The sequence below is a fragment of the Dipodomys ordii genome, unplaced genomic scaffold (genome assembly GCF_000151885.1).
Source record: "Dipodomys ordii isolate 6190 unplaced genomic scaffold, Dord_2.0 Scaffold164, whole genome shotgun sequence".
Lineage (NCBI taxonomy): Eukaryota > Metazoa > Chordata > Mammalia > Rodentia > Heteromyidae > Dipodomys > Dipodomys ordii.
This window is the reverse complement of record NW_012267380.1, coordinates 1,356,358-1,372,084: the sequence shown is the minus strand read 5'-3', so window position 1 is coordinate 1,372,084 and position 15,727 is coordinate 1,356,358. Positions and strand designations below refer to the sequence as shown.

At 42.6% G+C, this 15,727-nt stretch overlaps 1 protein-coding gene across 1 annotated transcript in view; it reads right to left on the bottom strand.

The window, feature by feature from the left end:
* Positions 1-15,720, bottom strand: part of Auts2 (autism susceptibility candidate 2) — an 824,367-nt gene extending 808,647 nt beyond the window's left edge. The window contains exon 1 of the mRNA XM_013033172.1: positions 15,549-15,720. Coding sequence (XP_012888626.1) covers positions 15,549-15,581 — 33 coding nt within the window. The 5' untranslated portion in view covers positions 15,582-15,720. The remainder of the gene's footprint in view (positions 1-15,548) is intronic.
* Between the last annotated feature and the right edge of the window lie 7 nt (positions 15,721-15,727).

The following is a 15,727-nucleotide window of genomic DNA, read 5'->3' as shown; positions in this document are numbered from 1 at the left end:
ATAATTTAAGCTGTTAGGCAGAAATACTTCTCTACCTACCAAATGGTCCCCCAGAGCTTTTCAACGGGAGGATCACAGTTCCCTTATACCTTTTCCTGAGTGACATTAAACAACCAGACACCAGAGTGTAACCTCACTCCCCAAATCCCCAAAACAATATCCCTCAAGACCTGGGCTGTGTTTAACTGGTTGCTTTCCCTCCAGTGCCTACAAGAATACCTGGCATAAAGAAGAAAGTTAAAAAATGAGCAATAGAAGGGGAAAAGGGCACTACAGGGAGCTGGGGACCAAAGGGGATAATTAGGACCTACATAATCCATTCTCGGTGGCACTTTGGAAAGACACCAGTCTCAGCAACTGGTGTATCCACGGAAGACTGACTCTTCTGGTGGCAGGGCATATCTTCTACACAGTTTATTGATGAAGCCGTGACCCTCAACCACCACCTCACAGCACAGAGCTTTCCTGTGGAAGTGTATGACTCTGTCCCCACTGACAGCTGAAGTAACTCTCCAGTTCTCACTTGCCCAAACACTTTCAACAGGCAGTAAGTAGCCACAAACATTTGTAAAGTTCTCAGTCCTCTCTCCAAAGCCTCACATCTGGTCCTTAAGTACTTGATATTTTCAAGCAAAGAAATATATGAATGCATCTCTAGCTTGTCTCAAGGCAATAGGAGAGGAAAGATCTAATCAGGAGAAGAGCTGCCCAGGACTTCTCACAATCCTGAAACATGAACAACTAACTAATAGTAGTCCAGGCCTATAATCCCATCAGGAGGAAATGGTAGAGGGATCCATGTTTGAAGTCAGTATGAGCAAAAGTGAGAGACCCTATCTAAAAAACACACTCGAATTATAAGGACTGGGGTCATGGATCAAGTACTAGAGGACTTGCCTATCAAGTAAGCTCAAATCTCAGTACTTACCCCACCAGGGGTAGGGGAGTGGGGAGATGCAACAGAAAATGAAATGATGAAAGGCAGGAGTATCTGAGAAGCTATAAAAGAAAAACTGACCTCACAATGCCCAGGAGAGCCTTTAGATGTTCTGATGAGGAGAGGGAGTTTCCTCCATCCCCCCTGGATATTGTACCAGAGCTCCCCAGAGCATTCCGTCACATAGCAGGGATGCTCACTCCTCAGACAGCACAAGTTAAAAATAACCTACAATTTTAAAAAAAACAACGATGTTTGTTAACCAGAGGTAGGTACATTAGATATGTGTGCTTTATACCGTTCCATACACATATTTTATAGACATACATATTCATATACATGCATTTTATACAAATACATTTTAAAGCAAGCTCAGAGCATACTGGCCCTCAAAAGCAGCAGGACTAAAGATGGTTTGGCATTCCTATGTATTACAGGCTCTGGTGGCGTCTGGACCTGAAAATGCTTACCAGCATCTAGGAACCTGCTTCACAGTCCCAGTCCTGAAATATGTTCTAGTCATAAATGCAAAGAGACTGAATGCTGTCAGCTTAAGCAGCAGCCTACCTAATAGCAGCAAAGAAACCAGGCCTGACCAGACAGGCTATGAAATCTTCCATAAAGCCAAACATGATTGTGAGACAAGCTGGTGTTACTATAGGGCTCTGCTCTAGAACCACCTAAAAATGGAAAAGATATTCCAGTGAAAACTCATTTAGATAGGCCCAGCCCCCTTCTCCTTCTTGGAGACACTGCAGGCCCTGGACTCATATGGTATGGGTTCCACCTACACAACTATGGGCTAGTTACATCCATCTCTGTACTTCAGTCCTCTCTAAAGTAATTACTTTGAAGGGGTGATGTGAGGATCACAGGTGATAACACATGTAAATCCCTGAGTATAAGAAAAGTCACAAATGGAAAGTCCTTGATAAAGGTGAGATAAATGTAAACTATTAGCTGATGCAATCATTATGCAAATGGTGGTAGATCCAGACACCGAAGATCAAAGCTACTTCCCAATTTGTGGTGACTGGGCACTGGAATTCTGTATAATCTACCCTATGGAAAAGCTATATCCTTAATCAGGAAACAAGACACAAGTCTTCTTGCCCAAAGGATGTCCAGGCCTCCCACTGTCTGGAGGAGTGGCAAAATGGGCAGCTGCCACAGATAATATAGAGAGATGTAGGTTCTAGATCACATCTTCTTCAACGCCAGCTGTGTGACTTTAAGGAAACTAAAAAACAAAAACAAAAAGACCTCTTTGTTTGGACAGTGCAGCATTAGACAGTGTTTTCAGTTATTTTTAACTTTCTTACTGTCTTTGCTGACCCCAACCCCATCTGGGCCCAGGTTGGTCATGCCCACTGGATCCTATCTATGTTGGCCCAGGCTGGTTGTCCCCATAGACTCACAGATGGTTCCTACAGTTGCACACCAAGCCACTCCTCCTTAAAGCCCTCATATGCTTCCTCTTCCCTGTTTCCCTCATCTCTTTCAGGTTTCTGTTCCAGTACCAGCTCCTTGGAAGCCTTGCTTGTGAAAGCCAGTAACATCACAACATGCCCTATCTCCTGTCAAACGATAAACTCTATTAGAGTGGACCTCTATTTCTCACTACAATGTCTCACTACCTGGAACTGTGTATGCCTGGCACAGTTAAACTCGAATCCAGACACCTTTTCCTTTCCCAAAAGAATCTGACCCTAGTTTATCTCACAGGTAAAGATGGACTTCACTTAAATAAAGTCAGAAACTCTCCTCAGTGTGCCCCAAGCCACCCCAAATGACCCCAAAGTCCCTTGTCAGTGACAGGGAGTCCTCAGATCCCCATCAAGTCTGCTGTATATCTAAAGGAGACATGAGATCTGATGAACACTGCTATGACCCCGAAAATCAAAGCATACTGCACCCCAGAAATGCTGCATCCCAGGACATCTTCAACCAGAGGGCAAGGTGTATCTTTGCATATACTGTCACAAGGTCCTAGTGTCTCTAGGGCCTACAGAAGTCTCACTTCTAACAGAGGAAACGAGAAGGGTGGGGGCCTTGGGACCCACATGGAGCCAAAAGCTATACAATGGAGAACATATATTCCAAAATTTGGCAGCCACCTCAGAGCTCCTGATTCTGCCTGAAAGATCTACCCTCAAATAAAATCATGCCTGGGCTGGCCTGCTTTGGGCTCACTCAGGACAGAAGAGATTGAAGAAGTCTTCCAGAAAATCATGCACAAATAGTTAAAACACTCCTGAGAAACCTATTAGCTGCAATATTATGACAGAATTTGGGCACTGCTAACCAACCTTCCCACAACTGAAGGGAAGACAGGAAATATACTTAGCAAAGGAGTCAATAAGACCTTTACAAAAAGCTCTGTCATCCAGTCTAGCAGTGCTGAAGTAAGCAAGAGTCATCCATTAAAAGCATGGTGACCCATCCACTAAGCCTGTAATCTAATCCTTAAACTAAAGACAATTTAATGCCTTTGCATGTCCATATGTTTTCTAATGACGCCTTTGCTGTCAGTGTGCTGCGGGAGCGCATCTTGGAAGATGGAAATAATGACAAAGCACATGATTGGGAAGGCAATTACATGCAGTGCTAACCATTTTACAATGGCCATATGGGCTGTATTTCAACAGTGCAATTTCAAATCAGGCTGACTGTACATATTTCTCTGTCCCTAATCCCAGGTATACCATACTAAAGGAAGTAAGCACAGGTGAAATATGGACAGCAGATGTAGAAACCTACACCAAGAATGTTCACATATTGTTCATCTGTAAACAGCAAATAGAAAGCACCCACTGTCCTGGGAGAAAGTGGTACCATCTCTGGCAGCCCAACTTCACACTGTTTCCTTCACTGTGAAAGCATCACAGGAGATATTATTACAAACTGTAATGAAAGACAAGAGAAGAAGTTCCTTCCTCAGAGTTCAAAACCTGAGTCTGGCTCTAGAGCTAACACAAAATTCCTATTTCACACATACAAAAACTTAAAGCATCAGAAATTACCTTTTAAAACCCCGCACTTAATGGTGTAGTTGCCATTATAGTGAATTTTATGATTATAGTTACATACCAAAGGACATGCCTTTTCTTGGATCTCCCTTGAAATTAAAATGGGTGAAGACAGAACTCTCCTGCATTTCCATTCTGCGTGTAAAAAAGGACAACTGCTCCTGAAGGCAGCTTGGCTGAGAGAAAAGACTGCTGTCAAAGCACCAGTTCCCAGATGAAACCCCACCTTTCTTCTAAGAGAGAAACAGCCTTCGGGAATGTTTAACTGGTCATCTTCAAGTTCTCCTAGGAGTCTTGAAAATTCCAATACAGCAAGGGGCATGGAATAGAGTGAGCTTTCCACTACCTCCTGTCCTCTCCTACCTACTTCCTAACTGATGGCCAATAGTCAAGCCTAAAACCAGAAGTCCCAAAGAAGAGTGAGGGAGCCCATCTCAGCCCAGTGGGAAAGAGGCCACTAGGATTTCCATAAGAAGCAAATCCAACAGCCATACTCATTAGCATAGTCTTAGTAGCATAAACTTCCTCCACTGGGCAGAATGGAGAATGGAGGAGTAAACAATTTGCAAATGTGCTTAGAATAATGACAGGAAACAAAGACTGGCAAATAATGAACTATTTGTCACACACATCTTCAAAAAATAGTCTAAAAAAGCAAAGGGCAATTCTTTTTTTTTTTTTGGGGGGGGGGTTGGGAGGTCTGGTCGTGGGGCCTGAACTCTGAGCCTGGGTGCTGTCCCTTGAGGCTAGGGCTCAGGGCCACTTCTGGCTTTTTTCATTTTGCTTATGTGGTGCTGAGGAATCCAACCCAGGACCTCAGGTTTGCAAGGCAAGCACTCTACCACTGAGCCACCTTCCCAGCCCGAAAGGGGAATTCTTAATGTGGTCTTTCACCACGAAGCAAGGAGCTCAGGTCTGGGTAGAGTAAGAACCAAAGGTAGGGATAATACTAACATCAATTAGTTAAAGAAAAAAATTAAGCACAGTACTAGTAATAAGAATTCCAAACAGAATTCCAAGAGGAATATTAGTTTCTAAAATAGTTGCAAGCAGACAGGAACCCAGAACAGAATGTATACTTATATGCCTGGTGACTTGAGCTGCCATTCCCTTCTCCCAATTGCTCCCTGTTATCACAGGGGCAGCTTGAGGAACACAGTGAAGGAAGAAGTTGCCAGTGTTTTTAACAGGGACTGGCACTCAATCTCAAGAATCTCACCTCTTACCTCTGGAAAGGTAAAAAAAAACAAAATCTACTGCACAATGCTACCTAGAAAAAAGTTTGAAAGGTTAAAACACCTGCCTAGCATACCTAGCGGGCAGCCCTGGATTTGATCCCTTGAAACACCAAAAAGTAAAAACAGGGCAAGGTGGGAAAGAAAACATCCCCAAATGTGATAAGGTACTTTCTTCTAACTTCTATAAAATCCTTTGTAAACAATAAGAAAAATGAGCCCATCTGAGACTCTTAGAAAGTCAATCTGTATTAAAAAGAGGAGTGAGGGACCTAATCTTTAGAATCAGTCAGAACTACTACATTTCTGAGCAAAGTGAGAATCTCTGTGAGTTTTAGTTTCCAAAAACAATGGAGATATCAACCCTGTACATATATATACAAGTCAACAGTCCACAAGCACTGACTGAATGTCTCCTCTGCAAGGATTACTGAGCAAAGGAAAAGCAATTCTAAGACCCCCCCAGTAGCCTCTGAAGGACACACATAGGCAGGGTGCACAGGCTAAAGACAGAGATTGCTAGGAAATAAAACAATACGTTAGAAACAGAGGGAGAAGAATGGCTATCTCCTGTCCAAGGCTCCCGTCATAACTCCCCAGTGACACACAGTAAACCATTATAGCACACATAACAGACCAAGAAAAAAAAATAATAACAGCATTTGAACTACACACAGCTCCCAAAGAAAACATGAAGCCCATCACACTGTGGTCAACACTTCAAAAACACTTGTAGGATGGCTTCAAAATCTCAATGCATGGGGAAATCATTTCAAAAAGATGAAATCAATGCGCCCAAAGCCAAGACATAAGCCTATATCCCAGCATGAAGATAATCGATAATATACTATTATTAACACCATTACTATTAATAATCTATGACTGGAAACAGGTAAGGGCTGCAGTTAAAATTGGGGGTTTGAAATACAGAAGAAAAAGATTATTTCACTAGCTAGTTTTTGAAGTTTGAGTGACTCAAAAGGAAAAGCCACATTGCCAAAATATTTTCCAATTGAAAACAAGTGTTCAAGGGAAGCAGAAGTGGGTCAATATGCTGAGCTAAACAGATAAGTCTTGGTACTTTCAGGTATTACAGAGGACTACTTTGAAGCACAGGGACTATTTCTGGAATCACATTACAGTTCAGTATTTCCAAAGTTCTAGTCCTTCAACTGAAGGCGACCTGGGACAATGTGGTCCATTTCTATATTAAATTAGTAAAGCATTTCAGAACAGCACAATTGTCTTAATACTGCAGGCTTTAACACTTAGGTGTAGAATGGCACCTCTCACTGCACAGGCTGAATCACCCCTAGCCTCTCACCTGCAATTATCATTTGCAGATCCTCCAGGCTCCCATCAGGAAATAAAAACTCCCTCTGGGGGCCTCATGTTCTATGGGAGTTAAGAGGGAGGACAAAAACAAAAACTTCACTGTGGCTCATACTACTCTGAAAACATCTACTTTCAACACACAATATTAAAGCAATTTGATAAAAGTAAAACACTCTCAAGTCTCCAGGCTTGGGGAGTAGACAGGCCAGCTTCTTCTGTTAAGGCCATTTCCAAAATTGAAGCACAGGATATTCCATCAGTTGAGATGTTTTGATTAAAGCATTTTCCTCCCTGGTTAACAAGATGTAACAGATATCATTGAGTTCCCTAATAGCAGTACAGCCCTGCACTTGGCATCTTCACAATTTTAAAGCTGAACCGTCATATAGAAAAGTTATAGCCAGAGTGTCTCTACAATCATGACTTTGAAGTAGTTGTGACATGCCTGGACTCTACAACCGTACGGATAGAGAAATCACATTCCATATAGCCTCCTACCCTCCATAGCACGCACTTGAAACCCAAGCTCTGAACTGTGGAGCAATGTGGGCATATTCTAATCACCACCAATTACTCCTAATTACTCCTAGAATCACTGCCCAAGACCAAGAGGTATGAAACTCCACACAAAAAATGTAACTATCACAATCCATGCTTCAAGGAGCATGGGGAGCACATGAAATGTGTCTCCAGGAAAGCAGTGTCCATCTGAAGAGATCCACCAAACTTCCAGCTTCCCTGCAGAAGGGGAGTGCTCCCCTCGGTTAAAAGGACTCAGACAAAATACCTCTCACAGCAAGATTCCCATAGCACATTTTTATTCAATTTACAAAAATTTGATTTACACCAATTTTGCCAACATATAGTCCGGAGTATAATTAGAGATAGATCTTCATTGTAAATGGAAGAGGCAGAACCTCTCCAGTTGAAGTTCAACGAAAACATCTTGGTTTACCATGTCCGTTAATGGCATTAAGCACAGATCTGAAGATTACTCAGCCCCTTTGTCAGCATATCAATCATGTCTTCCTCTTATTATGTCCTACTTTCTTGTCCTAAACTATTTGGTCTGTCAAATTATACAATCCATTGCAGCTGCAAATCTAAACAATGCCTGATAAAAGATTAATAGAATAGTTGGGCTCTCAGCAAGCACACACACATACACATACACATACACATGCATATACACACACACACACATGCACACACAGAAAGAGAGAGAGAGATTCATCAATGTCTTTTTATTTGCATATTTGGCTGACTGCCCCCTGTAGCAAATATGTAAGGCACAATGCTCAGGTATCCTGGTTTATGGTTTGCATTTAATTCAGGGTGTCAATCTGCTTCTGTTTTAATTACATCCATCTTGATATGTTATTACAATCCCATAAAAACTTCTTTTCATTATATGAATGGCTATAAATATATACACATGACAAACAGTTGTTATAAATTTTCTGGTTCAGCAGTAAACAGACAAGATGCCTTAGCCAGCACGTCATGTGGATTTAATATTTTGAATCTTTCTTGAGTTTAGTTGAGCCTTCCACTCAAACACTCTCCAAAGTTCCTTGTTTTTCAAGTTATAAGGTCAATGTTGTTCAGTTGTTCAGATTCCCAAAAAATGTCTAAATTTTGAAGTGGGCCACAGTAACATCATCTTATATCCAAATGTTATGTTATCTTTCCACTTGACATTCAAGAAGGAAAAGCCCTCCTATTAGCACCCTATTTTAAATTACATCTTCAGTACAGAAAGGTGGGCAGGAGGATGTATCTACAGGAAAGGGCCAATGCACTTCCCTCCACTCCTAGGAACAGTGTGGAGTGGAAGAAGACTGCTTGTAAAGATACTATCAGGACATTAGTGTGGGAACCTTTTACAACCATGGGTAGTCAATCTTATTTTTAGCATTTATTTTGAAAAAAACTTCCTCCAATCCTTGGACTTCCCAGTACTAAGGAGAAACACACATCTCCTTATATCATTGGGTAAATCAGAGCCTGTGGCTCCCAGTGTGATATGCAGCATGTCAATTAACCCCTCAGAGCTCTGTTTTCATTTGCCAGCTGAGAGAGAAACGCATCACTAAAGACTGCAGCTGTGCCTAAATCTTGTGGAGGTAACTTAGAAAGCACCTGGTCCACTTGACTATACCACCCATGACTGGAGGAAAATGAATGGACAAGCTGCTCTGGGAAAGGCTAGGTCCCAATTTTAGGATAATTCTCCATATGCACATTAATCTCAAAACTGTAATTCTCACATGTAACTGAAGAGTGACTACCATAGCAAACACAGGAGGACTAGAAAACAGCATGCAATGACAATGACAGCAAATGCCCAGTTCGCCTTTGCCCCAATGGAAGTCCATTTCATTTAAACCATGTAAAATTGTCACTGAGAAAAGCACAATCCAGGACCTTTGTTATTTCTACCAACTGACTGTGTACAGAACAAATGGGTGGAAATCACTGGACTTTAAGGGGAGAAACCTAATGCCCAACAATTGCATTTATCCACAGCTTCACTTTCTTAGCATTTTACTCTTGAAAGTTATTAACTATGAAAAACTATTCATTGAAAGACACTCAGCCAGCAGTATAATTGAACAGAGACCTACAAGCAAAAAATCTATTGCTATAATACTTGAGAGATAACTGCAATAGTGAACTATTATCTCTTAATTTCTTGTTTTAAGTTTATAAAATATCATTGTAAGCAGAAATTTTACAGAAGGCTACAATGAGGTTGGCTGTGTGCCTCAATGTGGGGGAGGGGTAGGTGTGTGGATAGCAAGGAAAATGGAATCCTCATACTTAGAGCAATTTGGCAAAGTACTGGAAGTGACTAAATCTCAGAACTCTCAGATTCCTTCACCCATACAATCAAGAGTCATAGTCTTTACAGGTACCTCAGGTAGTATTCACACAGAACTACAGAGAACTTACGGTGGGAAGATTCTCTGCCAACATGCATTAGCCAGTCTCCATTTCCTTCTCCTCCATAAGTCTAATTCTACTGCATACAGGTATTTCAGGATGAAGGTACTAAGGTGGTATCCACCATGAAGCCAAAATGGAAGTAAAGTCTTTTAACAGTGTTTGTATAGCTAATGTTAGTTCAGACAAAGCCGAACTGAAATTCAGAGAGGATCTGAGAAATAAAAAAGATGAGATATATGTAACTCAGAAAACTGGCAGATAATTCTCCCACAAAGCTGGTATCAGAGACCCTATAACGAATTGTTAAATCATTAAAGTTTACAAATGTAAAGATTCCAGACTGCCTCCATAACTTCCATAATCCATTACTTCTTATTGTCTGCATTTGTAATTTTGTTATCTCAACCTCAGTAAGGGAAGAGAGCAGGAGATAGGAAAGCAGGCAACAGATGGATGGGAAACGCAACTGGGCCCTAAAATCAGACTGCCACACATACTTGTTCACACTCTCCATTTATTTCTAAACCTGCTTGTCCTTAACCAGGTCCTCAGGTCTTAAAGTATGCTCGCTTTCAGAACTGAAATGCTGGAGCTGGCCAGTGGATTGGACAGTTACCACCAAACTTTCTAAGTCAGAAAAATGAAACATGGAACCAAGACCCAGCTCCCCAACTTCTCTAGAGTTCTGACTCTGTTAATTAACACTTGGGACAAAAGAGGCAAATGGTGGCTAATCTGAAACCTTTGTTTTAACATCAATGTCAACCTCCTTTCTCTCTCATTCAACCTTCTCTTCCAGGTTGTTAAAATAAAAAGGCAGTAATACATAAAGAAAGGACCAACAGAGGAAAAATGATGTTGGCTGGAGGGCAGTGTGATGGCTTCAGAGCGGGCTCCCTTTACAATGAAAAGAGCAATTCATAGCATCAGCTGCACCAGTACTCACTTCATGGTGGGGTTACTGACAATAATCAGCTAAAAGGCTGACACCAGGCAGAGGAAGAGGGGAGGAAAAGCCAAGGACTAATCTCCCTGGCTCTGTACCTCTCACACGTAAGCAATAGCATCCCCAGGACGGCAAGTCATCTACTATCAGACCACTCACCCTGGTCTTGCTTGGAGAGCACCAAGGGCCAGACCTGCAGTGACCTGTGTGAAATCCTGGGCAGCGTTTTCCACAGTGGATTCTGAATGCAATGCTGACAAGTGCCCTGTGACAACTAAACTGCCTTTTCTGATATCCACAATTTCCATTAACGTAATAGAGACTTTAATTCTGGCAGAAAGAGACAGTTGTCTAGCCCATTGAGCTCCAAACTCTATTTGAGAGTAGATCACTCTATTTTGGTGTGGAACACAACCCATGCACATCCTGCAAAGCTCATCCCCTTCCAGCTTGAAAATGTCTGCTCTAAACTAGTCTAAATTTCTCTACCAATGATGTTTCCAGAGAAGAATTGCCCAAGGAAGGTCACATAATTTGTTAGAAGGAACAAGCCTGGTCCACAGGTCTCTACAGCCCTCCTGATCCTCTAATAGGGATGAATTACCTACTTCGGTATTCATTTCTACCAGCCCTTTTCTGCCCCCAAATCCTAATCACATAGCACCTTCTCACTGGTCTTGTGCCTTTGCCTTCTTCAATATTCCTTTAGAATGTACTCTGTGTCTCCCAATCCTACCTAGTCTACCTTCTGGAGCCATCCAACACTGCCTAGAGCTCACCACCCTCTCTGACTGCTTGATGCACTTGGCTATTATCAGATATTCAAATGTCTTTCTCAGATTTATTTTACAGGTGCTGGATCTAGCAACTGTTCACATGCTACATATATTTTACATTTCTCTGTCCTGGGGCCTTGCACATACTAAGCACTCCATCAATATTTGCTGATTGATACAAGGAACATGATAAATGTTGGTTTTCAAACAAGTGATAAGTGAGATCTGGACATCATCAATTATTTGAGCCTACTAACATGGCATGCTATCAGTTTATCAGATTTTGTACTGTCTAGTTATTAGAGTCTACTAACATGGCATACTAACAGGACATCAGATTTTGTACAACCTACTTACAACTAGCGATGCATGGGTAAGCCCTGAAGGAGTAAAGAAATAAGACCACATGAGAGTCTCATTCTTACCCTCTACCAGAAGTAACTTCATGTGTGTTAATCTCATCAATTCCATCTCCACTTCCCTTAGTGTTCTGAACTAAAGGAAGATCCCCCAGGAACCAATGCATAAGAGCATTATGAATTGGGGCAGGGTGAAGGAGGGATTTGCACCCTTGACACTCACATGGCTTCCTAACAGAAACAGAAACTCAAGAACCAGAATGGCACATTATCTGGTACCTCAGGATATACAGATGGTACTAAAATTCCAACAGTCCCCGTTTATACTTTGCTTGCTAGAAGCCACATTGGTGTGTGTTTGTTTGTCTTTAACTATACATGATTTGGGGGGAAGGGCGGTATTTGCTCTCATCCTGTCATTGAAAGATTATACAAATGCACAATACTACATCCATGGTAATTCTGCTTCTCAATTCCATAATGAAAAGAACACCTCATTCAACTTTAGCCTCCTCACCTACCCTCTTATCTTCTATCATGAGACTCTCCATAATCACACACTTGAACTTCAGGGCACAATTACTCAAGATAAGTGTCCCTGTAGAATAGGAAACTACCTCAGCCAGTTCCACAGCCTATGAAGTGTAGGACCTGCCAGAATGCCCTCAAAGCTTCCATCATCTTAAACAAAAATCCAACAACAGTGGAAAATAACCCACATTTTAAAATGCAGGCTCTTATTAGACATAGTTATTACTTTTACTCCAGTATCTATGAAACTAGAGCTGGACTGACATTTGTATAGTAACATAGTTCATTAGAAGTTAGGAGCCTCTTTCTTGGAAGAAAGCCCCAATTCAGGTACCCAGACTGGATAAAATCATGGGGGTAAATATGTCTAGTAACTCCCAAAGCATGCTGGTCCAAGGTCTACTAGCTACTACTCTACACTGGAATAGTGATAAGCCTCATGGGGCAAGCCAGTGTTTCTGGTTTCTCCTTGTATCATACCAGCAGCAACCTTGATGATATACAGTGACAATTATTTTTATTTCTAAACACAAAGCACAAAAATGCATATACTCAAGGTAACTCAGCATCTGTAAATGATTCTTAATATTTACAAACATACTCAACACACATCTCTATGCAGACTTATTATTTAGCTGCCTGTTTCCTAATAATTCTTGATGATAATTCAGTAAATCTTTCCAACTGGATACAATGGTAACATAAAAGGTTTTGCCTTAATGATCACTATACACTATATACATCCCACATATGTTCTGTCCATCCAATGTCAAAACCACATGATAACAAACAGCCTCTTGTCAAGAAACCTGACAGATATGATTTTTGGATTCCCCTGATATGTTTTCAATATGAAAATTGATTTGTTCACAAGTTTCCTCAAAATGTGGGCCTCTGAAGATGTGAACACTGTCATATTAGGAAACTGTTGTCCATGTGGAAAAGAGAATGGTCTTTGGAGGGGTTGGAGATTTTGAGCATTATAATGAAAAAATTTATATGTAAATATTAGCAGGTAACATTATAGTAGACCTGAAAGGGAAAATGAAAATAGAAGAGAAACAAGATGTAGGTTGACAGTGGTTGAGCCTGGGTGTTAGTTATACTGAGGTTCAATACACTGTCTGTCTACGTTTTGGATATACTTACATTTTCTACAAAATAATTTTCAAAAATCAGACCACACAGAGACATGGCATGACATTTAGATACGAAGGCAGGATAGCTGTCAGCTAACCAAGTAACCTGGGTCTTGAATGTAGAAAAGTAGTAGAAAAAAAAATTCGAGCAAGGGAAGAAATGGCAGTAATGATATATACATTTTGAATTTGATTTTTGTAAAAATTAAAAGTTTTTAAGTTCAAAACAAAGAAGAATGGACACATCTTCTCCCAAAAGTCAAATGTGAAGCTGTAAGAAAATCACAAGCCTACTCATCTAGTTACACAAGACAGTTTTTAAATTGCATGAAGTTATATCAATCTCTGCCTGGAGTTCAGAACCAACCACAGGAATCCAGAGGCCCCTCTTGCTCAGTGGGCCACAGAGCACAGAAGACAAGCACACAGGAAACACAACCACTTGTAACCAACTCTTTCAAGTACTTTCCTAAGCCAATCACAGATAGCAACAGTGCCCCAAATTCTAGGCCATGTTTTCGCTTACAATTCATGCTGCCATTTCGATCCTATTTTAAAGCAAGAGAGAAAGACAGAGGAAGAGGTCACAGTTCCCTAAACCCATCTACCTTGACACAGCTAAAGCTTTACTTAGAATCCTCCTAAGTGGTTAAGCCTCAACCCTCTTCATTTTAGCCAGTCATCACCATGCTAGAACCCAAGGGTAACTCAACCACTAATGGGAATTTCTTACCAACCACCACCATCACCCTCCCTTTCTCCCAATCACTGGTCACCACCCACCACCATTCATTCCATCACCACAGCCAAAAGCAGTTCACAGAAGAGCCTCTTTCCAAATATTAAGCCTGACACCCAAACACAGACACAGAAGCAGTAACCTAAGCCTGTGCAGTCACTGTATGTGCAATTTCAGCTTTCATTAACAAAGCTTGCACATCTGAAACAATGCCATAGTAACAGCAAAAAAAAATTAAATAAGCCAAAAGGGAAAAGTTTCATTCAGGAACCTCAAACCATCACATCAAGTGTAGGACAGGCTATAGACCAATTCCTCTTTTGGTTCTGTGCCTAAGAAAGCTGGACCCACTCTAAAGAATCTCAAGGCCTTCCTGTTGTGGTGGTGTTGGTGGTGGTGTGTGCTGGGGGTGGGGAAGCAGTAGGGGTAAGAAAGAAGGCAGCTAAATTTATGGAGGCCAATGACCAATGCCAGAATCAAATCAGATATGTTCAGCAAAGATAGTTTCCTGTGACCCCTGGACTGTCTCCTTCTGCTTCCCTCCTCCCAACAGCCTCCACCCACCCACCCACCCAGGAGCCTCTTAGCAGGCAGGAAAATGTGCATTTTAAAATCAAAGCTGCCTGCAGGTGCCTGAGCAATAAAGACACACATATACACACAAAGCCTATCACTTACAGAGAGAGAGAGAGAGAGAGAGAGAGAAATAGAGAGAGAGCGTGCACACACAAGAAAGGGGAAAGGGACAATTGGTGACAAGCCCTTCAGCTTCCAGCTAGGATTTTCTTTCCTCCCACCAGTCCTCCCTGGTGTCCCTTTTTCTGTCCTTCAACTAAATTGTTCCTGCACACACACACACGTGCATATGTATATATAGATATAGATAATATTATAATTAACCCTTTCTGCATTAGAGCCCCACGCAGAAAAATATTCCATCCTTTCGTCTTCTCTCCCCTCCTCCCTCCTTTCTCCCAACCAAGAGAAAACGCCCCCTTCCCCAGATTCACCAAAAAAAAAAAAAAGGTGGGGGTGGGGGTGGGTCAAAGAAACCACCAAACCCCATCAGCCTCTGGTCCCCAGGACACCGGGGCAAGGTATCTACTAGCCAGACACACAGGGACATATGGCTCGGGAGAAAGCACACACAGATCCGTCCACAAGCGCCCCAAACCAGCAAAGAGACTTCCACCAGCGAAGAAGCCATGATTGGGGAGGGAGAGGAGGAAGGAGTAGGGGGCAGAGCTCTCGCCTGAGAGGGGGGCGCATTGTTGTGATGCCCGAACCCCTTTTTCTGCCCATCTGCTGCGGAAGGGGTGCTCGGAAGGGGCGCGGGGAGAGGCCAGCGACCAGGCACGGCTCGGCGAGTCCCTCCTGCCGCCTGCCTGCCCGCGCCCCCAGCTCCCCTCCAACAATAAGACCTCAGCCGAGACAGACACACAGACAAGACAGACGGCCCCGCGCGCGGCGGCGAGGGAGGATGGGGCGCAGGGCACGGCGGAGCGGGGTCGTGCGTGGAGGGGAGGCGGGGGGCGGGGAGGGCAGGGAGGGCGGGCAGGGGGTTCCCCCTTACCTCCAGCGCTTCAAAAGTGACAAAGCTGGTCATGGCAAATCCATCAATGATGTCCTCTTCGGCCGAGGTGGACTCCCTCCGCTTCCTCCGCGGGGGTCTGGGCCGGGACGGGGCGGAGGACGGGGGCTTTCCATTGTCTTCCTTGTCGGAGCCCGACGAGGAGGCGAGCGAGGGCGCCC